Raw genomic sequence first — 24894 nt, forward strand, 5'->3', positions numbered from 1 at the left:
CAAAAAACGTTGCTGAATGAGTGCCGACGAGAACCAGGAGACGAGCTCTATAGTGTCACGGTTGTGTTTTATTTTGTCTCCAGCAGGTGGCAGTGGAGGGCTCTTCCCTCCTGTTCCGCACCTGTTCCTGGTCATGTCATTATCTGTCACCTGTTGTAAGAGACTGCCAAGCCATCAGCAGTTGTCGGATAATTCGCCTTGCTTTTGTCCGAGTGCTTATTTTCTAGACCTTCGTCGTTCTCGATCTCGTTCCTAGTGCTGTTTGTAATTTGCTTTGTTTGGCTTGTTATTTCTGTTTTGTTTTGGTATTGTTAACCGCAGTGTGTTTTATTGTTTTATTAATTGATTGGATTTTCTTTGTCGTTTGTGGATTTAAGTGATTTTGCGTTCTTTATTTCTCTTGCCTTTTGAAAGCTCCCAGCGATTTATGTTGCACTTTGTGACTTTATTTCGTAAACAAAACTTTTTTTGTACTCGATCTTATCGTTGTCTGCATTTGTGGGATCCATTCCTGTTCCGGACTGGTCTGGAACCACAACACATAGTTCTTGTGGTTCTATCTTAACTGCTCTGATTAAATTCCTGAAATCATCAAGACAATTTTATTTTATGGGAACAGTTTTTAAAAAATGAAATAAGTACATTTTCAGAATCTGGACCTCTAAAAATTCTAATTGAGTACAAATGCTTTAAGTAATGTTCTGGGGTTTAAGAATGCTGTTGCCTGGTTGCCAACTGGCAGGAGAAGAGCTCAAGAGACCAAGGCTGCGTCAGTTGGTGATTTGTGAAGACTTGGCTGGGGAAAATATCCCAAGATGCATTTCTCGCCAAATGGCTAATATGACAGCGAAGGAGTGTACTCACATTTTTATTTTACACACTTTTTATTTTTCCTTCCCCTTTTATCACCTCATGGAAATTCGTCAGAGCCAAGGGGGATGTTCACAACTACGCGTTCTTCGGAAGCATGTTCTTCGAAACTGTTCTGACGAAGACCGCACTCGCCGGATATTGAGAAATATCTTCTTTCTATTTCGGAACTCTTATAATGGCACCAGGAAGGAGCCAAAGTTCTCCGGTTATTGCTTTACGGCCCTGCCGCCTCCTGCTACGTCTCATACCTTACTGTGTGCGTAGACGACAGACCCCAGCAGCTTCCAGGTCCCTCCCCGCCGGTCCATGCGCACCATGCGCACAATCTGCAGGAAGCGGAGGCTGCGCAGGGCTGAGGCGGCGAAGATGTTGCCCTGGCTGCCGGCGGAAACCACGGCGACGGAGGCGATCAGCACGATGATGTCTGGGGAGGGTGGGGTTGGGGCGGGGGGTGTGGAAGGTCAACGGCTTCACAATGCACATGAGTCAACCCCTTACAATTTGTCACCTTCGGAGGTGTTGCGTCAACACACGTTTTTCTTTGTCTTTTTTGAAGGTCTGACTGTACGACTCGAGCGATATTCTGTTCCATTCGTCCGAGATGCACGCAAACGTGGTATACGCACAAGGGCAGAAAAATGGACTGTAAATACCAAAAGCATATGATGATTAAAAGGTACATAAGAAAACATGCAGTATTACACACATGGGGGTCGAGGTACACACACATTACTGCTGTCCGATATCGGAAAAAGATGCAATATGCGATACGGGTGTTGAATATAGCGATATTGATATCGCAATATTTAACAGTTACCGCAACAAATGTCGTTTTTATTATTTAATGAAATGTATTTACATTTATGGGCAAGCTCGATGTACTCTGAAATATTTAATTGTAATGCCCCTTGATACTGTTCACCTGTTGGATGAAAGTATGATACAATGCAACACCATAGGTACACACACGAAAACATAAGTGCACACACAAAGACGCACACATAGCTAAACACACATGAAATCATATAGACACATGCCAGTGTACACAGTACTGTACATGCAAGAAAAAAAAAGCTAAACAGGTACACAGACGCGTACTGTGTACATGCATCTAAAAGTACACAAACACTTGTAAGTACACAAAGGAATGGGACAAAAGTGCACACAATGGCACACACACACACACAAACACACACACACATACAAATATACTGTATACAGGTACACTCACACAAAAGAGCATGAGAGGTACACAAGAGGGGACATTGGTATACACACTGGTACACACACATTGCATCTTACCGATGATACAAAATGGCTTTCGGGCAAATCGGAGGCGTCCTTGCCAGCCTCGATAGCGACAGCAGCAGCCGGCGCTCCATATTCGGATGATGTACTCCAGACCAAACACAACGATCATCACAAACTCCTACAAAAGAACACAGGCACACGCGCACACGCGCCAGCGACACTTCTCAGCGTTGCGTCATGAAAACAGAGGTGTCCTGGCCGGTCCATTGATGCCATCACGCAATGTTTTGCAACCTTTATTGCGCCGGGTCCTATACATAAAGATTTTTACTGTTCCAGCACCGCAGAACAAGTCCTTCAGATGATTAAAAATAACACTGTACAGTATTGTACTTTAAAATTACACTCGTGAATAACAAATAAATAAACATCTTGATTTCATGCTTCAAAGCCCATTGACATTGTTCTACTCCCGGTGAGCCTTGGCGACAAGGGGACGGCATAAGCAGGAAAATTAGTTAGCTTTCATTATATCATTAAGATTGTCCGTTTACATGCGTTAGTGTGCACACACGCTGTTTGTGGTCAAACAGCTTAAAAGGTAATCGCTTCTTGTTTTGTTAGCCCGTCTGTGGCATTGTGTGTTAGTATTAAGCGAGCAGACTTCCGTAAGGCAAAATTACGCAGTTTGTTTTTTTTGGTTGGTTTTGGAGTAAACTTCAAGTAGGAGGGTCAATAAACAGCTTGAGGCAAGCACTTGGCCATAACAAATAGTCATAAAAGAAAAAAAATCGAGGCACTCGTAAATCAAGGTCCCATTACATACTGAAACAATCCTAATATCATGCCAATTTACTCATAAATTTATTTCCCAGGCTTTTTAATCGAACAAAAAGCTATTGTTGTGTTGAATGACTGGAACAGGTTCATTGTACTTTAGGTCATCTCGACATAGATAGACAAATATATGGGTGTACGTGTCTCGTACCAGGATGAGAAGACAGTGCGAGGAGAATTCCTGGTGAGCAGGAATGGTGGAAAACACGGACAGGACCAAGCATCCAAATACCAGGATGAACCTGCGGATAGAAACATAACATTGATGTGATTTTCATCACTCTGGATAAATTGTGTTTTTGGAGCATCTGCAATTCAAAGTGGAGACTTGCTGACATGCACATTTTACATGAATAAATTGGCTGGTGAGTGGAGCGACAAATGAGTAAAAGTAAAAACATGTTTTAAAAAAACACACACAACTTAACTAAAGGAAGGTAACACAAAGCCTAGTCAGTGTTGTCAACTTAGCAATTCGGTGACTATTTACCCTAAAATTAATTCATTCCCACTAAAAACTACAAAAACAATTTGCCTATATTACATACAAGCAACATGATTATTTTACATTAATTTTTTTGTGTGTGTGTGTGATGTCTGCAATGTAAGTCCCATTTGCTTTTACTAATAAGGGGGGAATCTATTAGAATCGGAAATCATATTCTTGTGGAAAAAAAGAAAGATCAGTTTAAAGCCAGATCACTTTACACACACATTTATCTTATTTAGATGAGACACACATGCGCACACACGCACGCACTGTATTTGGCTGCAGGCGAAACACTTTGTAAAGGTGTAAAGAGTGTTAAGAGCTACCCTACAGAGTCAATAAATCATCCGCGTGTGCGAGAATGCGGTATGCAAGAGGTCGCCGTTTTCCACACATTACCGTCATGATGTAGTGTATGTGTACGTCCGCGACGCCGCGTGAACGTGCCAAGCCTGCAGAGCTTTTCAATCAAGGCGGCCGGGAGGGAGCGAATGGAAAGAAAGAATTAAAAAAAAAGATGGAAGGATGGAGGAGGAAGACAAAACAGTGCCAGATGAGCCACTCGCTTTGAACCATAAGTTTTATTTCTAAAAATAAAGACCAAAAAAAAAATATATTTAAAAAAATGAAGCACTTGGAGATGTGGTCGAATATCAAAAGGGTCATTTGGTGCATCTCAAAGAGAAAATGTGACTTCAAGTAAATATTGTGCTGCGATCAACAGTTTGAGCTGAATGATGAACAAAAGTTAATAACAAAAGGATGAAAAAAATGAACATAAAAAAAGAGACAACAAAAACTCAAAGGGTGAACACTGAAGAAGAAAATACACAAAAAGTCTACAAAAATTACCCAGCTGAACAAAGATGGATCAACATGGGTCAATGACAAATGACAAATGGTAACTAGATGACAAAAAGCATAAAAACAGACCAACAATCAATGAAAGACAATTCAGGAAAAAAATCTCAAAACAAAAAGCAAACAAACGTGATGAAGACATGAATAAAGTTCAACAAAAATGAAGAAAACTTGAACAAAGATAACAAAAAGTCTGTGAAGCTGAAGAAAATGTGATCAATGATAACAAAAAGTAAACGAAGATTTATAAAAGATTAACAAATATCAACAAAACAAACAAAGATTGAGACAGTTGAAGGAAACATGAACATCAAAATCAAACATCAATAAAGATCAACGGCAGATGATAACAAAAAGTAAGCATAAGATGAGTAAAGACAAACAAAAGATGAATCAAGACAAATAAAATTGGAGGATCAAGGTCAGAAAAGGAAGAAAACACTTTAAATTGATAAGTAAACAAAAGGATAGAAAAATTTGCTTCGATAAAAGGTGAAAAAAAGACAAAAGAAAAACAGGAAGAGTGACATAAAAACATGAGGATGACAAAAAGCAAAAAAGACAAATGAAACAAAAACGACAACAAAAACTAAAGACGCAGAAAACCAGAAAAAACTAAACAAGGATGGAGAAAACATGAACAGAGTAAACAAAAAGTAAACAAAGATACAGAAAGTATGAATGAAACAGAGAAACAAAAACGAAAGGGCAAACACAAAGAAACAAAAAGATCAACAAAATGCAAACTACTTTGAAAGTAAACGCAGGTAAACAAAACATGAGGATAACGAAAAGTAAGCAACAACGAAGAACGTACCAAGACACCAAAAAGGAAAGAAAGTGAATGAAACAAAAGATAATGAAGGCAACACGAAGAAACATAAAAAGTAAAGAAGACAAAAACCACGAGTAAAGGTCGACAACAAAAAGCGATGCAAGCGGAGTCACCGGGCCTTTCCATTACGACCGATCTTGTTTATTCACTGGAGTGCAGCAGCGATGATGGTGCCGATATACTCGGGCCCTTTTCATTCCCCAGCAACGACAAAACACAATGAGGCACGTTTCCACTGCTTCTTCCACCTCCTAATCATCAGCATCATCATACTCACACTCGCACATGCTGCATCGGAGCTTGGATTGTTGATAACAATCAGCGAAACACTGAAAATATGGACGGGCTTCGTGTTTCAAGCAAGTGCATCTTCAGGCTTTTAAAACAAAAAAAAATTTTTTTTTCTTTTCTTTCTTCAGCTTCGTTCACTTTTTGTTGATCTTCGATTGCGTTGTTTCATGTTTCACTGGTATTTGTTTACTTTTGTTATCTTAGTTCATTTTTGTTTACTTTCTTTTATAATTGTTAGCTTGTTTTCTTTTTATATTAGTTTACTTTTTGTTCTTTTTTCCTCCATCCATCTTCATTTACTTTTTGTTGTCTTTTTTTCATGTTTCCTTCATTTTTTAAAATGTATGTTTTCTTGATCACTTTACATCTTTGTGTGCTTTTTTTTGTGATGTTGATTCATCTTTGTCATTTCGGTTGATTACTGTCATTGTTTGGATGTTTTGATTTTCGCTTTTTATCTTTGCTCATGTTTTCATCATTTTTGTCAACATTTGCTATATCTTTGTTGATGATACACTTTTTTCCTCATTATTTATTTTGTTTATAGTCTATATTGTTTATTAAGCCACTCAAAAATGTATCAAAAAATATTTTTAAATAGTTTTAAAACACCAAGAATAATGCCGAACAGGAAAGTAAGATGAGAGACATTCCAGAAGTCCAGATTTGTGGGAAGGTTCTCATGAGTGGTTCTGATTGCATCCAGTCCTGGTTGGCTGATGGCGGCGTGACAGAAAACGGGACGGCCGCTCGAACGGTTGCGTGTCAAGAGTGCGTGTGACACATGGCTTTATGATAGAAGGCATCATAACACACACACACACACTCACACACACACACACACACACACACACTACATCTGTTACAAAGATTGTGTGTGCATGTGAGATGATCCGCTCGCACATCAGCTGCTTTTATTAACTCCATCTTGACAAGCTCGCGTCCAAATAATTGAGAACAGATGCTTCATTCATATATTTTTTTATGTTGTACTCCAGCAAGCATCAAACTGCATTTAGTGCTTTTTGTTTTACTTCGCACAAACACGGGGATCTTGATCTTGACCAGAAAAGTGGGAGCGGGGGAATTTAATTAAACCGGTCTCTCAAAAAATGTGAAGCAAATGTGAATTGAACCAAATAGGTCCAACCATCCATTTGCAGTATTGTGTGTAGCATTTATGAATGGGTGATTGAAAAGTAACTGATTTTTTTCCTCTTTGCTTTGTTTCATTCAAATTTCACATTTTCACACACCATATTTTTTGGACTATAAGTCACTCCGAAGTCTAACTCGCATTTTTTGGGAGGGCTAAATTACTTGACAAAAACCGAGACCAAGAACGGTGGAGATCGGACCAGTGCCCGGGGTCACATTCCCTCGTCGTGAATCCGATTGTAAACATAGTCTGAGCGCACACTACTTCACTCCAACCATTCAGAAACTCAGAGACTTGACCAGATGTTCCATTCAGTTTTTCAGAGTACCCCAAAAAAGGGGTGTCAGAGCCCAGTGTCTCAGGCTGTACAGATGTCTCCTAATACACACTCACAGAGTGGTGCCATTGCCTTTGGTGCTGGTCCTTCTTGTGGCATAAGGAAGTCACATGACATACAAGCGTGACCATGACGACCGCTTCAACTTCTTCGATGTTAAGCGCTTGGCAAATACTTTTGGTCCATTAGTGCCACCTTCTTTAGCATGTTATAAAGAAGGAGGCCACCGGTGGTAAAGCATGATTTCTTTCATTTGCTCTACTACTGTCATTTAGCGGTTTGCGGGTACTTTTGGTGCATTAGCACCACTTTCTGGCCACTAGTGGTGATGCGTCAAAAGTATAAGAAACTCAACGGTGATGGAGCGGGGATTTTGGGTGGCAGTCTGAGCTCTAATTTAATATATACAAATGAAAACTGAGTACAAGTTGCAGGACCAACCAAACTATGAAAAATGACATAGTCTGAAAAATATGGAAAGCGTGTCTCCTTTTTTGTTTTATGTTTTGGAATATATTTGAGAAATGAAAAATGTGAATATAGTCCCTCGGCAATTTTATTATTCTTTTTTAACAACCTCTCTTAAAACTCATACCTTGGCAGTCTATGGTGCAAATTAGTGCAAACCCAAACATTTCATACATTAGCTTAGCAATTAGCATTGGCTATTGAGGCATCTTCTGAAATCTCTTCTTGCTCTCTTTTGCAGACTAAGTTACTCCTTTTCCACCTTTAATTGTGTGAAATTAAAATTTCAGATTAGAAAATGAACATAAACCACCGTAATGAGGACGTAAAGCTCACACTTTTTTGCTGCAACACATTGTGATGATCCCCCAAACTAAGCAAACACATCTAAGATCAATTCTCTATTTCTTTCTAATTTGGACAACAACTACAAGAGATGCTTTTCATTCCTGAAATATAAAGTCAGTTGGAATCATGAGCCTTCCCCTCTGGAGCTAATCTGTCGAGTTCATGATTTGAGCGCTTTGGAAAAAAAAAAAAAAGAAAAAAGAACACTACGTAATGGAATATTAGTGTCTCTCGTGTCTGGCTTACTACTACTGTTGCGGCTGTGTTTCATCTCATATGCACACACGCACGCACACACACGCACGCACACACACACACACACGCACACACACGCACACACACACAAACATATGCGAGACACAAGAGTCTGAGGACGGCGGTCTGGACAGCATCAGCAGCCGCGGTCAACGCGGCGGTGTTTGGGCTATACACAGTTTAAAGTTCCCTTGGCAAGACACACAAACACGGCAAAAGGGAGAGTGTAAGCCAGCTTGTTTTACACCACAAGTTCAGAGTCATTCAAGAACATTTTCCGTGATTTCATCCAGTTGAACGGGATACATGCAGCAGACGTATGCACGCAGGAAAAAAAAAAAAAGGGAAGCATTCAGTCTATGCGGTAAGCGAGCAAAATGCGGTCTTGGCTAAAACAACTTCCGCTCTTTCTACAACGTGCCCAAAATATCTTGTATTAAGACAAATAAGTTAAGATTCAAAGCAGTACAGTGCAGTAATTAAAAAGTGTGGTGCGCAAATCACTAGTACTACACTGGCTCCCTCTAGTGGAACTTGAAAGAATCACTCAATTCAATGGCCAAAGTGTGCAAAATCTTTTTTTTAATTGATACGCGACATTTGCCAAGCAGTGTTTAGTTGTATTTCACTTGGAAGTACAAGACATTTGCATTTAAGCACCCTGCCTTTCATGAAGATGTCATTATCATTTTTTACGAAGATTATTAATCATAATAATCAGCTGCTGGACCATCTCGAGTGGCATCTTGGCAGCTGCTTCCCAGTCTCGGCCTCTCCCGTTACCAACGGTGCTGGTAAAGGATACACCTTCCCTTTTTAACTGCCCTACATTCCCATTACGCGCGCGCGCACCCACGCATGCACACACACACACACACACACACACACGCACACACACACACGCGCGCGCACACACACACACACATAATGCTGTCTGGAGATGAGTGATGACCAAACAATCACCTTTAAACTTCCATCTCTTTGCAAAGAGCTCCTTTTCCCAGGGGCCTACAATCATAGTGAGGCACTTTTTTTCCGTTAAGGTCTTAATGTTCGTGCGTGTGTGTGTGTGTGTGTGTGTGTGTGTGTGTGTGTGTGTGTGTGTGTGTGTGTGTGTGTGTGTGTGTTGGTCCCTATAACAGCATCTGGAACCTATTCCCACTTCACCACCGTTTATGGTAGAGCCATCACCAGCAGGATGCATGGACATCTATGGTGCGCCACCCCGAGGCCGGCTGTGTTGAAGAGACCCCCGAGGAGGAGAGGTCCGCCCGCCCACAGTGGGGATACTGGTGGTAGTGTGGGGGAGCGGTCAATCCCACAGACGCACCCATTAACAGGTCACGTCTCTCGTTCCAAGTTGTTCTCATCTCAAAATGCAATGACCTAACCACTCGGGGTTTCAACCATGAACCACCACTGACTTAATGATTTGCTGAGCCATATGATGCACTACAAATGTTTACTGTAGCTCTTTGCCCCCCCCCCAAGACTCCCTTCCACCCCACCCCCACGCCCACCCCGCACCCTCTCCTCCCAATTTACTACATCAGAGGTTGGCAAACTTTTACAAACAAGTACAAAAGTTTCATTTTTCATAGTAAAATAAAAACTGGCACAAATTGTTGATATTATTATTTATCCCAGCTGTCTTCAGGCAGTAGGCGGGGGACACCCTGAACCGCCAATCGCAGGGCACACATAGACAACAATTTAAAAGTTTGAAATTCCACACAACGGGTTCACAAAGATTGTTAGCATGATACATGTTAGCATGATACATGTTAGCATGATACGTGATAGCATCCCAGCAAAAGATTGTGTTTGAAATTTAAGGTACAAATACACTTTCAAGCAAGTTGTAATCAGGAAACGGCACACTCCACTCGAGATCTGTGTTTGCCGCCTATTTTGGGTGGCCCACCATGGTGACCGCTGAACTTAACATCATCCCAACCCCCAAGCTTGCGTGGCGCTAAATGAGAAGATTTGTCTTGTCAATGAGGTACTTTACATCGAGGGTGTTGTCTGCTTCAGATTGGCCTCATTACACTTAAGACGATCCCAACTGGATCCCGGCTTTGGATGAGAGACATGACACACCCTGGACTGATTGCCAGGCAATAGTAGGGGAACATACTGCATGGACAAATGACCATTCACACTTAGATTGAAAAGATTAAGCACTTTGAGTTTAATTATAAAATTTGTTGTGATGTTTGGTTTGCTTTATTGGTTTTTAAATATTTTAAAATATTCATTCTTCCTGTGGGGCGGCCCGGTAGTCCAGTGGTTAGCACGTCAGCTTCACAGTGCAGAGGTACCGGGTTCGATTCCAGCTCCGGCCTCCCTGTGTGGAGTTTGCATGTTCTCCTGTGTGGGTTTTCTCCGGGTGCTCCGGTTTCCTCCCACATTCCAAAAACATGCATGTCAGGCTGATTGGACGCTCTAAATTGTCCCTTGGTGTGAGTGTGGGCGTGGATGGTTGTTCGTCTCTGTGTGCCCTGCGATTGGCTGGCACCTGATTCAGGGTGTCCCCCGCCTACTGCCCGGAGATGGCTGGGATAGGCTCCAGCACCCCCCGCGACCTTGTGAGGATCAAGCGGTTCGGAAAATGGATGGATGGATGGATGGCATTCTTCCTGTGATAGGAGCTAAATGGACGGGAGGCAGGGTACTCCCTGCGTTAACTTCTGAGCGTAGTATATTAACCCTTTCACGCACAGTGGTTACTACAGTGGACAGCTTATCATGTTATCAGGTGACAGGGTCCATGAAAGGATTAAGTGCTGCCTGCACAAGTGAAAATGTTTTTAATCTGTTTATGAATGCTTGCTTTTTTTCCACAAATTGGGCCCGAATTCACATTGATGCAACGCCCTTGCTCAACACCCTTTCATCAGGAGACCAAAATGCCAAATCTCCAGGGGCTTGACAGCATTTAGGGTGGGGTGTGTATGGCATAAGAACAACTTCATTTCAGTAAGACAAATTTAGGGTTTAAAATGTGATCAAATTATTCACCCTTGGATAGTCAGACGAAAAAAAAAAAGTCACAAATACACGATTGAGACACTTGGGGAAATGTTTCAGAATTGTGAACAAATGGATTAATATATCTCCTTCCAGCCCAGAAGCACATCAGGGAGATAAAAATGTGGGTTTATGTTGACGATACATGACTGGTGTCAGACAGCAAGAGCACAGGGACGGGCTAACAGATGCTAAAATGAATTATTCTGGCGCACAAGGCTAATTAGGTTGGGACTTCAGTAGCAAGTCATGCGTCACCGGGCCAAATAAATGACTGAGTCATTAGAGGATGTTGCTACAGTTTCGAATACTTCACCGTCGTGCCCCCCTCTAACACAAATCAGGATGAAAGTGTGCACTTTTATGGCGCTACATCCACTGCATAATACATTACTCCCAAAAAGTTTGCGAAACTAAGTTTTTGGGTGAAATTTCAGGGTGCACCTAAAATGGACCATAAATCAAATTAACATCACCTGTAATGGTCCTAGTTTCATCTGAAAACTCAATATCCCAAATTTCTTGGGAGTAGTGTATTTGTGAATTTTGTCATTCAGATTTATTGAGGAGACAAGAAACCGTATTCAGAAACAAATGCTCAAAGCCTCACTACAAGGCAGCAGATGAAGTTTCTATCCACAAATAAACTAAAACTGAATAAAATCAATGTTGAAATGAGATCTATATTTTATATACAAGATTTACAATATACTGTTTATATTTTTAAAAATCATATAAAAAAATAGGAAAAAGTATCACCATTTTGGGTGAAAAATGACCAAAAAAATTACAATTCATGACTTGACATTTTGATTTTTTTAAGTGCTGTTTCTGATATTCTGCTAAGAATGAAGCATTGAGGTAGAACCATGTGACTCCAAATATAAATCAACTTCATAAATATGTTCATTTAAACACATAATGCAAACCCCCCCCCCCCCAACAACAACAACAAAAAATAAATGCCTGGGTGTTTTTTTTTTCCCAAACGTTTTGATGTTGTCTTTCCCCCCTTGAACAACAATCTCAATGTCCACATGCCACCTTGAGGCCGCTGCGAGTAACCCGATCTGACCCGGGTCTTTTTGGACCCGCTTGCCTCTAAATATACATCCCGGGCATCGAATGGGGAAAACGGATCTGCCTTTCCTCGCTTGAAATTGTGAACACGTTGAAAAACAATCCTCGGAGTCTGACCCAAGATGGCCGCTGAGACGGCTCTTGTTTCTGTAATAGTTGGACTCATTTATCAACGTGATATTTTTATCACGTTTGATGAACGACTCGAAGGAGACTTGCCGCAGGATGGAGGAAGAGCTTCTTGATGAATTTCACTATCAATCTTTGGCTCTGTGCAGCCAGCTCCCATTTTGCTGTATTATCATTCTGTGTGTGTGTGTGTGTTCTTCTCTTCCTATCTCCATATGGTTTCACCCATGATACCCAACACCTTCATTGTGGGGAGATGTTTTTCTTTGTGGGGACATTTGAAACAGGTCCACTACTGACTGTTTTAAACTATGTGTGTGTTCTTATTTTTCTATTTTTGTATGGCACAACTCTTGACGCCCTGCCCTGATTGCGGGGACATTGTGACTGGCCCAATAAGCATCATAATAAACTGTGTGTTGGTGTTCTTGTCTTCCTATCAATACATTGCACAACCCTTAAAACCACACTTTATTTGGGAGGACATTTATTTGTCTTTGCGGGGACATTTAGCCTCTTTTAGACAATGTATGTGTCTGTTCTTGTCTTCCTCTAATTGTCTGCCCCCCACAACTGACAGCCAAACCTTATTGTGAGGACTCATAGTAAGAACACATCAGCACTTTTAGACTGGGTGTTTTTGTCTTCCTATTGTTACTTAACGTCCTACCTTTAATGTGGAGACATTTGTCTTTGTGGGGACATTTTAACAGGCCCACCTACAGACTCCGTTCGATATGTTTGTCTCTATGGACTGATGCACTTGAGGACCTTATTAGACTGTATGTGTGTGATTTCGAATTATTTTGTGGTGACAGTTTTGTTGTCTGCTTTTTTATTTTGACTGGTCCATTTAAGCACCCTATTAGATTGTGTGTGTGTGTGTGTGTTCTTGTCTTTCTATCATTGTGCAACATCCCACTTGATGAATAACGCTACCTTCTTTCACAAAATTGGACTGCGTGCAGAAACTGAAAAAAAAATGATACCTACCTACCACAGAGGTACGAAATGTATTTGTTCGTGTGCTTGTGTGTGCATGCCGGTGTATGTGTGAGATGGAGATGCCGATTAGAGCAGCTCCAGGAAGAAGAAGAAGAAAGCTTCCATCAGAGCCATTATGATGATTGGGGTCAACATTTATGAGTATTGATGGTCTTATTTGTGCATCATTGGCTGGAAAGCGGAACAAGATGCCCAACTCATAGCTAGTCCATCTTCTAAATTAGATTTGCTGCTGTAGTCGCTGTTTTTTGGGGATGATGGGGGGGGGGGGGGGGGGTTATGTGTGTTTTCTTCCAAATTTGGCTCCACATTCCATCACGCTGAAGGAAGAAAAAAAGAATGGTGAGCAACCTATCTCTTGTGGTCGACAAACAGCCGACTACCCGATTAATTTGCAGTTTTGCCTCGATTGCTCTTTGGTGAATTTACTTCAGTTCAGCCATGCTCGTGAGTCAGATGTTGGCACGCGCTGTGAGAGTAAATGTGATTGACTTACACCGTGTGGGAGAGCATTTCAATGTAAATCAATGGGCCCGCAGACACAGCGGGAATGCGGCAGGATGGTAACGTCACAGCAATAATGGTTTCTTTTAAGAATCTTGCTTTTTTTTTTTTTAACTGGTGTTTGTTTGGCACAGTGGAGCAAAAACTACTCAACTGATTTCTACAAAGCTCCGAGCTATAGGGTGAAACTTGGGACATAGAAGAATCCATTGACGTTGGGTGAGGGTGTAGCATTCTGTCGGATGCTATTCTGTTAACGTGATGGATCATTTTGGGGTGTTTTCCAAAAAATGCTAGCGTAATAATTCAAGAATCTTAGAGGAGCTAAGGTTTGACATAAACAATGAAGAAATCAACAAATTTTTGTTTTCTTTGTTTTTTTGTGGCTCCCGTTGTTTAAAGCCGGTTCCTTTTATTTGTTGTTGTTTGTTTTTGGGTTGGTTTTTTTTTTGCGTAAAACCAAAAAAAGGAGCCTGTAGAAAAACTATCGTGGAGCCATTTATGTTGTAAAGCAGTCATTTATTTATTGGACGGGGTGCAGAGTTACCCTCACTCTTGTATATGGACCAACCGAGCCATGGAGTTTGACTCATTTTATGATGACTAAATTGTTGCACATTTAAAAATGTGTATCATAATTTCTTTTTCCGCTCTTTAGTGGCTCAATAAACGAAGTTGTGTCACTTGTAAGTCAAGGAACTACTGCACTCAAGGACCATACGGCGTTATTAATTGACAATATTAGGGATTTTGGGGCATTTTAGTTTTTTTCCAACAATACAACCAAATTACTCATCAACTAATCCACAACCTTTACCAGCCAAATGTTGTCTTGCAAAACACAAAGCAAAAAAAAAAAAAATGAGCCAAGCGAGGCTTGAAACTAAAAGTATCCATTTCTATGTAAATAGACATTCCAAAAATCGTATACGAGCACCAAATAGCAATAAAGTACCGTCTCTAAATGATGTCTAAAGAAGAGTCAACGATGTGATGCATTGTTGAGATGCTTTGAGGGAACACGGCGTATTCCCCGAGAGGGAACTTTGGAGCGGCCTTCATATTCCTAAAAGCACATCAAGTGCCGGCCAGCCAGACGGAAAGTAGAAGGATGCCGCCATAGAACTTCCCAATAAGTACAAGAGGAGGCCCTGGCGGTCTGCCTATTTGGTTCCTGTCTTATGCACTAAGCGCACGGTTGATTTGATTGGACGATGATGATGATGATGATGATGCTGCTGCTAGCGCAATCAAAGCGCCAGCGACTCACGCCTTGATGACAAGATGCTTGTTAGTCCAGTTGACGTCACACAACACGGAAAAGACGTTTTTCCTTCCACTTGGACATTCATTACAGTCTAATAAATCGCTCAAATAAAACTAGACACCCTTGAATGACACGTGATCATATTTGTTCATTCGTTTTCCACTGTCAAAGGCTACTATACGTGTTTTATCATTTTTACATTTTACTATTGGCAGCATGGTGACATACCGGTTAACATGTCTGCCTGACAACCACATGCTGAAACTAGGAAGTCTTCCTAGTGTTGTACCAGCGTTTTTATCATTGCCTGATTTGCAAGCGTTTTTTTTGGTTGTCTTCCTAGTGTTGTACTAGCGTTCTTGCTTAAACTTTCCTGGTCTTGCAACGTATTTTTGTTAAACCTTTTTTTTGGTCAATTCTCTTTCTGGTGTCCAATTCTGTCCAGAGCTTTCCGGAAACCTAACAGCCTCTTTGTAGCTCCCTTCAGAAGCACAATGAATACATATTTAATTCTCGTCAACTGCATCAGGTGACACGAAATCCAAACAAGTTTGACTAGGGCTGGAGGATTATAGAAAAAAATATATATACTTATCACCATTATTTTGATTGATATTGAAATCACAATTAGTAATTCACTGATTTCAAAACTTTGTATCTATTCAGCTACCAAAATTCAACTCCTCAAAATTACCATCACAGCCCCATGCTTGCTCATCCCTGCACGCTGAATGCTTTATTCTTTCACTCTCTATTCTTTTTGTCACGTAAAATCACCTTGTAAAAATTATGTGATGATATTCAGCCCTAAGCCGCAACTGTCCTACCCAAATCATTTCTCACGGTGTTCCTAATTAAGCTTATACTGGCAACTATATGATTTATTCAGCCAGCATTCCATTCTTCAATGTGAGTGTGAATGGTTGTTTGTCTTGTGCGCCCAACGATTGGCTTACGACCAGTCCAAGGTGTTATCCCAGCTCTCCTTCATGTAACTCGTCTGGCAAGCACACTGAGTACATGTTGAACTTTGTAATTAACATTATATTGATGAACAACATTTCTACGCTTGTGACGTGTCATCGAGAAAAAATGTGTTCAATTTTTACGCATGAAAATGGGGGGAAAAAAAAAAGTCTCAGCCTCTGCCAGCGCAGTTAATAACACCTCTGCAGAGGTGTGTGTTAATGTGGGCCGCGAGGCATTAGCAGATGTCCAATATATAATTAACATTTACACAGCGTGCCGTGAACATTAGCGGACTCCATTTAACGATGACAAAGTGCGGCCGAGCTGTGGTATTGAACCTCGCCCTATACCCCAACCCCATGTATATGGAATTTTATGTTTCATGTCCACTTTTTCATTCTACCAATCAAACATTTCAGAACTCTCAGGTTTGGAGATGTCCTTTAAGTGATGGTTTGTTAGCTAACATACAAATGCATGCTAATGAACGAGCTCCCACGCTAACAAACTCGTCCACTAAACAAAAGAGATGCTAATTTGCATGGTCAGGTGGATTTTATGCGAATTGAGACACTCACTTGGAAACAAACGAGTAAATACTAATTAAAAAGCCAAATATGTTTCATTCTTTTTTTTGTTTGGTGTGTCAGTTTTACAGTAAACTTCAACTGGGAGTGAGAAACAGGCTTTGCATCTTTCGTGGGAGGATCTGGGAAAGGTCTTCTTTTAATTTACAGTGGTAGCTCTACTTACAAACGTCTCTTTGTACGAAATTTTCAAGTTACGAAACGCCTCAAGAGGAAAATATTGCCTCTTGTTAGGAAAGACATTTCAAGATATGAAAGGTAAAAATACAGTATGGGCTGCTACTCGCAGCTCCAAGTAATCTAATTGTAACATGTATTTGTTCCATATTTTGATGCATTTTTATGCTTCAGAAAACATTTATGTCTGACTTTTGGGGGCCTTGGAACGAATTAGGGCATTTACCTCGAAAACGCGTCTCTACTTATAAAAGTTTCTAGTTCAGAAATTTCTTCCAAAACATATTAATTTCATATGTAGAGGTACGAATGTCCTTTCGTGATTTGCTGTTAAGGAATTCTTTAAATGTGTTATATTTACATGAAAAACATTGGCTTTTTTCTTTTTTTTTTTACAGTATATGTTCTCTGTACTTTATAGTGCAGATTATCCAGAACGTATCCCCAAGATAGTCAAGGGTTCACTATATCTCGTATGGAAGATGTGATGCCGTCACAGTGTCAAACAAATAGATGAGCTGTCGAAAAACAACCTACCCAGTTCGTCAAATTGATGCAGATGAATACGCATGAAGAATGAATGAATTCGTAATGAAAGGAGCATAGAAGGAGGAATGTGTCGGCCATTTAATGAGCGGAGGTCGTGAAAAGCTGACCAGACAAACTTGGAGGGTGTTTTGCTTCGGGTGTGTCGGCCTGCGCATCGATCTGCCGTGTTGTTTGCTCTACTTGGCGCACACACACACACACACACACACACACGCACGCACACACACGCTAGACGCTAATCAATCCTCAGCCCCTCTACGATGAGGTTCGCCAAAGTGTTGCTCGTTGTCGTGGCAACAGCGAGGAGCTTCAGACCAGCCGTGATGGATAGACGGTTTGCAAATCACGGCTGAATGTTTGCAAGAGAAGCGATTGTGTGTGCGTGTGTGTGCGTGAGCCCAACAATTAGCGCCGGCCCTAATCACCAGGAAGGAGGCGTGCGTCCTTTTGCCATCATTCCGATCAATAATGCATGCTAACGTAAAGGGCATGGGGGGGGGGGGAGGCTTGATGGCCCTTAAGGTGTTGGGCCTCAAATCCATTTAGCAGGAGCAATCGTTTAGCAGCAACTTTATGCGCGCGACGTCAGCCAGGAGGTAGCAGCAAAGTGGTCCGCGAGTAGGCGTAATAAGTTAGACTTTGACAATTTCGATTGTCTATGGTGGGGGAAGTGAGCCTGAAGCAAACAGTTGTGCGGATAGCGAGTTGACAAGTGAACAACTTGCAATAATGATTAGTCAAAGGGACTTGACTATCCTCACCTTGGATCAGAGGTGCCAAACTCATTTTTGTCGCGGGCCACTTTGAGGTTACGTCTTCCCTCGGAGGGCCATTACGACAGTGAAACTAAATAAATGTTTATATATTCTTACTTGTACACAAGAAATTGATGGATTGCCAGTTTTGAAATCAGACAAATCAATGATAATAGTTTTTCAATTATTGTTTGAGTGAGTGTTACCAAGGTAACAAAATGATTGCAAAATCTCAATGTTATTTATTACATGTGACAATTTGACATTTCGTTACAGATTTTAGCAAGGATCATGGAAGTTGACACACATGATTTGCTTTTGCAGGCCACATAAAATGATGTGGCGGGCCAGATCGGGCTTGAGTTTGACACCTGTGCTTTAGATTGCCAACCCCCCCCCCCCCCAAAAAAACTAAGTTATTTAATCTGCCGATTTATATTTTATTTTGAAAAATAATCGCGAAAAAGTACTATGTTGGAAGAATTTTTTTATCTTACAGTTTATGAGTACAAGCTCAAAATATACAAAAGTATCTGTTTCGTTATCGGTAATGGCAAAACTGGCCCACTCTTGACTCGATATCGATATGCAGTATCGCACGGCACCACTGTACGGCCATAAAAACGATCCATCCATTACTGTCCATCCAATCTGGGCGGAAGACAATTCTGGAGGACCAGGTCTCGTGTTCCTTTTTTAATGTAGTCAGGCTGAACGCATCGGCAACGTGGCCGTAATTCACCCAGGGAACGTCGCCTCCTCCTGGCTTTACTTAACAAGGTCAGGCGATGGGAGGCTGGGGGGGAGACATTTGTCAAGTGCTGTCGCTGCTCGCCTATCTGCGTTGTGTGTGATCATGGAAAATCAATGAACTTCGGCTTATTTTTGACTCTGTCACGTTTCTGCTGGCTGCCGATTTGGAATGATGTTTTTTTTTCTCCAAAATAACGTGACCAATAACGTGAGCAAAAAATGTTGACAGTTTAGCAACGTCCATCGACCTATGATAGCTGCTTCGGATTGAGCAATTTCTTAAGCAGGAGTTTATCAAAGTACAAGCTCTAGAATGTACCCAAAATAATGGCTTCAAACCAAAATGGACAGTTTCAAAATTCTGGACATGGGTACTTAAGAGTTGAGCCTTTTTTTTCATGCTGTTATGATATACAACCATCCGATTTTGGGTCATTCGGTGAAACGGGTGTCATACCTGGACTTTTTTTCCCAAGTTTTCAAGGGGGGAGCCACTGAGTGGATTTTGGGGGGTCGTGTTGGCGACCCTTCAAATCAGGGGTGCCAAACTCAGGTCCTGGAGGGCCGCTGTCCTGCATGTTTTCCAAGTCTCCCTGTTGCAACACACCTGATTCAAATGATCAGATCATCAGCAAGCTCTGCGGAAGCCTGACATTGAACCTGTTCATTTGAATCAGGTGTGTTGCAACAGGGAGACTTGGAAAACGTGCAGGACAGCGGCCCTCCAGGACCTGAGTTTGACACCTATGCTTCAAATAAATACATATTCACCTCGATACAAGTGCTTGTCAAATTTGCTGAGTTTTCCGGCATTTTGAGGCCTCCAAAAGGTGATTCAGATGTTGGAAGGATAACAAACAGTCACCTCAAGAGGAAAAACGGAACCAAATGAACATTTTCCATCGGAATAAACAGGGTGTCAAATAGGGGTAGGACATTTTGTGAAGGGGAACGTAGTCAAATATCTTTAATGTTTTTTGGTGTTTCATTACAGACATTTATTAGTAAGGAATGTTTGTACAAATGACCCCTCAGGTTTTTTTTATTTTTATTTTTTGCTTCCTATCCAGTCCCTTTCATTCCAACGGAAAATTTACATCACTAGTTCAACTTTCCATGGAAAGTTAAAAAAGCCGTGTACCCATCTAAGGTTGCTATTCTCGCGTGCGCATTATATTGCCCCTACTTGGCTACGCTGGATTGCATTAGGCAACACTGAAGAATGAAACCTGTTATATGAAATCAGTATAGTGCCAGCCACAGTATTAAAGTCGTCCTTAAAAGCAGAGCTGGGTCGAAAAAGAAATGAATAATAAATGATTGCAGTATATGAGTCTGCTGCAGACCGATCTTATATCACTGAACAATGGATGTCAAGGGAACTATCAGGGTAGTTAAGTGTTCCTTGTAGTCCCCCTAAGCATCAACCATTTAAAGTACCTCAGTGTTTGGAGCTTTTTTACTTTGGCCTTTTTTTTTTTCTTGTGACAGTTCATTTAGAGAGGACAGGACGATGGTGATGAGAGAAAAAGAAGATTTACCAGTGCAAAAAGAGTCACGATAGATGATGATAGATCACCGTTTTTACTACTTTGTGTTATTCACGCTACAGCATACATTTGGGAACAAAAGTACTTGGATTTGAAATTCATTAGGACATTTCTCAACGCACCCAGTGGCGACAAAAAGGAGCATGAGGTAAAGAGGTGGATTGTTAAATTAGCTTCCTTTTAGCTCACCGGTCCCCAAGGCTTTTTGACCCACGGATCGGCTTAATGTCAGACAATATTTTCAGGGACCGGCCTTTAAGGTGGAGCGGATAAATACAACAAAATAATACAATATGACCTGCATGAAAACTGGTATTTTCGAAATATAATAATAAGAAATAAATAAAAAACACAAAGCATGACACGAGGAACATCCTATGTGTCCGCAACACTCTCTAGTCACTATGGTAACGTTTAAACGTGCCTTCAAAATAAGATACACTGTAAATACAAAGTGCATGAAAAATACGATTCACCATTGCCGCATATTATGCAGAGTGGGCTTGGTGCGTGGGAATCTCTCATTGAGATAAATCCGTATTTTAAGTAGGACTCCTGATACTGCCGTTTAAGTGCAGCCTTCTTTTTTTTGAAAGTCGTGGGCTCTTCTGTCTCCTGGCTGGGCCTTTTCCTCGTCCCAAAGAAACTTTCCAAAGATGTTTGTTTTTTACTCATTTTGCTCGCTCCTGGGTTTCATTTTAGCGGTAACCTATCACGTGACAGAGAAGCGCTCCTTGACCTGCATCAAGAGAGACATACAGTAGACGGATGAAACAGAGAATCCGGTAATTTTTCAAAATAAAACATATTTCGGATTCAGAAATAAGTACAACGGAAGTAATGTTAAGTTCTTTATTCTTTCTGTGCGGCCCGGTACCAAATGACCCACGGACCGGTACCGGTCGGGGTTTGGTCAAATGAGAGCCGCAAGTTTTTACGGCAAGACAATTAATGACACTTGAAGGGGACAAACAATGAAAAATGTATTGCGTCCGATACTCGATCATACATACATACCTACATATATCTTTATTTGTATAGCGCTTTCTCAACAGCTGAAGTCGTAACAAGGCGCTTTACAGAACATTTAACATAAAATAACAATAAAACAGCAAGCCACAAAAGATTGTGACGTTTGTGAAAAACCGGTAAGGAGTTGAGGCGACATCATGATCGTTGCGAAACACCTCAGTTGAAACTGCAACGCGGAATGAGATGCATTTAGGATGCGGTGGACAGAAAAGGTGAGTGCAGTGTCAGGTGGTACTCAATCTTGGGGGCTGGGGGAAACAGTCTTTCTTTATCTTTGGGGAATTTTCACCAAAGCACGCCACAGACACAAAACATGTTGACGGTTTGGACTTTGGAAACAATAATTCCAACGTACTGTATAATTGATCTGAATGGGAAATTTTACCCAACAAATCAAAGTGGGATCAGAATTTATTTGATGCTGACTCAGACGCAGCTGAAGATAAGCAGCACGCAAAGCTAATGTATTTTTAATGTGGGCTTCCAGTCCTGAGGTGGTCATCTCCTTGCGCAGCTGCTTGCATTCTCGGCAAACATGCCGGGGAAGAGGAAAGATGAAAAAAAAAAAAAAGATATTAGGAGCAATTGGAGCGGGAAGTGCACAGCACAGCATCGCACCATATGACGAAGGGAGGGGACGCTAAGGAAGTGTGCAACGCGAGCTCCTCGAACAGGACGTGTGCACTGATGACTGTCCATTTTATGTCAGGATGCGGACTAAAATTATAATGGTGACGAAGCTTGCGCCAGTATGCCAAACATCGTGCGGTGCAATGCTGGATAAATATGCCAACAATCCTCACGATGAGCTTAATTACAAAACACTCCTTATGACGTTTTAGGCAGCGCAGTGATTAGTTACCTTCGGGCTTTGCATCACATGATGCAATTGATGTAAACACGTATTCATCGTGCTGGCGAGAGGCGCAACACGGGGTGGGGGGGAAAGGAACCAGGCGGATAAGTGTAACAGTTAGGACAGGGTGACTTATTAAACTATGAGAATACAAACAACATTTGAAGTGAGCCGCTCGGTGTTTACAAAGTGGACATGACCCTTACCTAATATGTTCCATGTGGTTACTGTACTGAAAAATCCTAATCCTAATACATATACTTCTAAACCCCTCAATGGTGACCTGCTTCTATTTTGGTTGAATCAGAGTTTACATGGTTCACCACACACACACACACACACACACACACACACACACACACACACACACACACACACACACACACACACACACACACACACACACACACACACACACACACACACACACACACACACACACACACACACACACACACACACAGAGTAGGGAGGTGCGATACTATCCAAACAGCCAGCTGTCCTGTTGTGTCAGGCCGCTCGCTCTGTTGGCTGCAGGCCTGGGAGAAGGCTTACTTTGACAAAATAGAGCCTCACTCCACATTAGAACCGACTCCCGTCAATGGACGGGGCCCAACGCCTACAAACACACACATACGCACGCATATGCACGGACACAACGTGCACATGGAGCCAGAGAAAGTGTCTCCCACACTTTCATTCACAGGGACATTCTCTCTCCTTGTGGCTTGTTCGCCATCACCCTTGGATGCCGAGACGCATGCATCCGCGCGCGCGCGCACACACACACACACACACACACACACACACACAGATGCAACACACACACTCACACGTACACACACGCGCATGCAAAAACGCCAGGCTTCCAGTGTCAAACATGAAAGGCCAATTACTGTCAAAACTCTGGTTGCTAGTGGCAACACTGGCAAATATTATTAATTTGGTTCGATTTAAGGTGATATCAGTGGTACCTTGACCAAGCTTGTAGCCTAATCTGCCTGTATGTCAAATCAATTTTACCCATTAAAATGAGGGAAATTCACCTCCACTTTTTTTCCAGACTGATACCAGTACGAGTACTCCACTCTTGACGACTCATCAATACCAAGTAACTGATACCATGAGTGTGTTTCATAAATTATCTATTAAACCAATGACAGATCATTTCAAGAAAGACCTTTCGTTTATTTCTGACAAAAGGCAGAATAGTCACTCTGCAAAATAGTAAATTTCAAATGAAAACACAAACTCCAAATTTAGGATTTCTTTATAAAGGTTTTGGGGGGGGGGGCTGAAACTGCAAAATAAAAATGTCACCTCCCCGAGTTTTCGTCTTTGTTCAAAATAAATTGAAGTTCAAAATAACAGGTTTGAATGTCAACAACGGTTAAGCATGACACTATGAAGTTGGAAAAAAGTGCTCGGCAATAGTGATATTTCATATTAGCCAAATAGCCACTGGAGCTGAATGTCTAGTTTTCATAACTTAATTTTGAACATGTCTACACGACTGTTAATGACCTTGAACGAACCATGGTGAAAAATTCACCCAAAAAAATACTGGCTTAAAACTTGCTGTAGTATTAGTGTTGGGTGTGTAGCTTTAGGGCGCGTGGCCAAGTGAGTGATGTCAGGCTCAGAAGTGATATAACGCTCAGTGTCATATAGTTACAGTTTGAACTATTAGTATAATGACAACGTCAATGACGTTAAGCAATGCAGGTCCCCCCGCCCCAAAAAAATAAACCAACGTCACAAGAGGAAGGATCTGTATTTCGCCTCCCTCCTCATTTCCTCTTGCTGAACTTGGTTACATCCCATCATGAAAGCGGGGTCATGAATCACATGGAAAAAAAACAAACAAACAAAACAAGCAGCAGTTCAAACGGTATCACGTCTTGGAATCGGTGGTAGAACGCCACCTGAGACAAATAGCAGTGATCAATAATTCACAATGTGTTAGGTAGGGCCGGCTTGTATGTTTTTGCTTCAGTGTGTGTACACACACATCCATGCGCACACGGATAACCTACTAAAATATTCAATTGCTCAATTCCCGAAGGGTTACGGGTTTCTGCGATATCAGCTCAACGTAGAAGTATACGGTCAGACTAAGCTGCCTGATGCAATCTGAAAAGAAAGGTAGTTGAATAAAATGGCAAACTGTCCAACTGAGTTTTGGAAAGTCATTTTCCTAAAATCGGCGGCCTGGTGGACGAGTGGTTAGCACGTTGACCTCACAGTGCAGAGGTCGTGGGTTCGATCCCGGCTCCGGCTTTCCTGTGTGGAGTTTGCATGTTCTCCTGCGTGGGTTTTCTCCGGGTACTCCGGTTTCCTCCCACATTCCAAAAACATGCATGGCAGGCTGATTGAACACTCAAAATTGTTCCTCGGTGTGAATGTGAGCGCGGATGGTTGTTCATCTCTGTGTGCCCTGTGATTGGCTGTCCCTCGCCTACTGCCCGAAAGCTGGGATAGGCTCCAGCACCTTCCACTGCCCTTTTGAGGATAAAGCGGATCGGAAAACAGATGGATGGATGGATGGATTTGCTGAAAATCGTTTTCAGGGGAACAAAACAAGTCAGTAGTTGGCCAGGTCAAATACAGCATGCAGTCCATCAATGACCCAAGCATCTATGT

The 24894-nt window shown here is 41.6% G+C and overlaps 1 protein-coding gene across 2 annotated transcripts in view; it reads right to left on the reverse strand.

The window, feature by feature from the left end:
* Positions 1-24894, reverse strand: part of kcnq5a (potassium voltage-gated channel, KQT-like subfamily, member 5a) — a 52482-nt gene that overhangs the window by 17953 nt on the left and 9635 nt on the right. For both annotated transcript variants that reach the window (XM_086122443.1, XM_086122444.1), the window contains exons 2-4: positions 3113-3203; positions 2176-2302; positions 1122-1297 (exon numbers count right to left, since the gene is read on the reverse strand). In XM_086122443.1, the coding sequence (XP_085978569.1) occupies positions 1122-1297; positions 2176-2302; positions 3113-3203 (394 nt within the window). The remainder of the gene's footprint in view (positions 1-1121; positions 1298-2175; positions 2303-3112; positions 3204-24894) is intronic.

The sequence above is a fragment of the Hippocampus guttulatus genome, chromosome 10, assembly GCF_054856545.1.
Source record: "Hippocampus guttulatus isolate MCC_2025c chromosome 10, RoL_Hgut_1.0, whole genome shotgun sequence".
NCBI classification, from domain to species: domain Eukaryota; kingdom Metazoa; phylum Chordata; class Actinopteri; order Syngnathiformes; family Syngnathidae; genus Hippocampus; species Hippocampus guttulatus.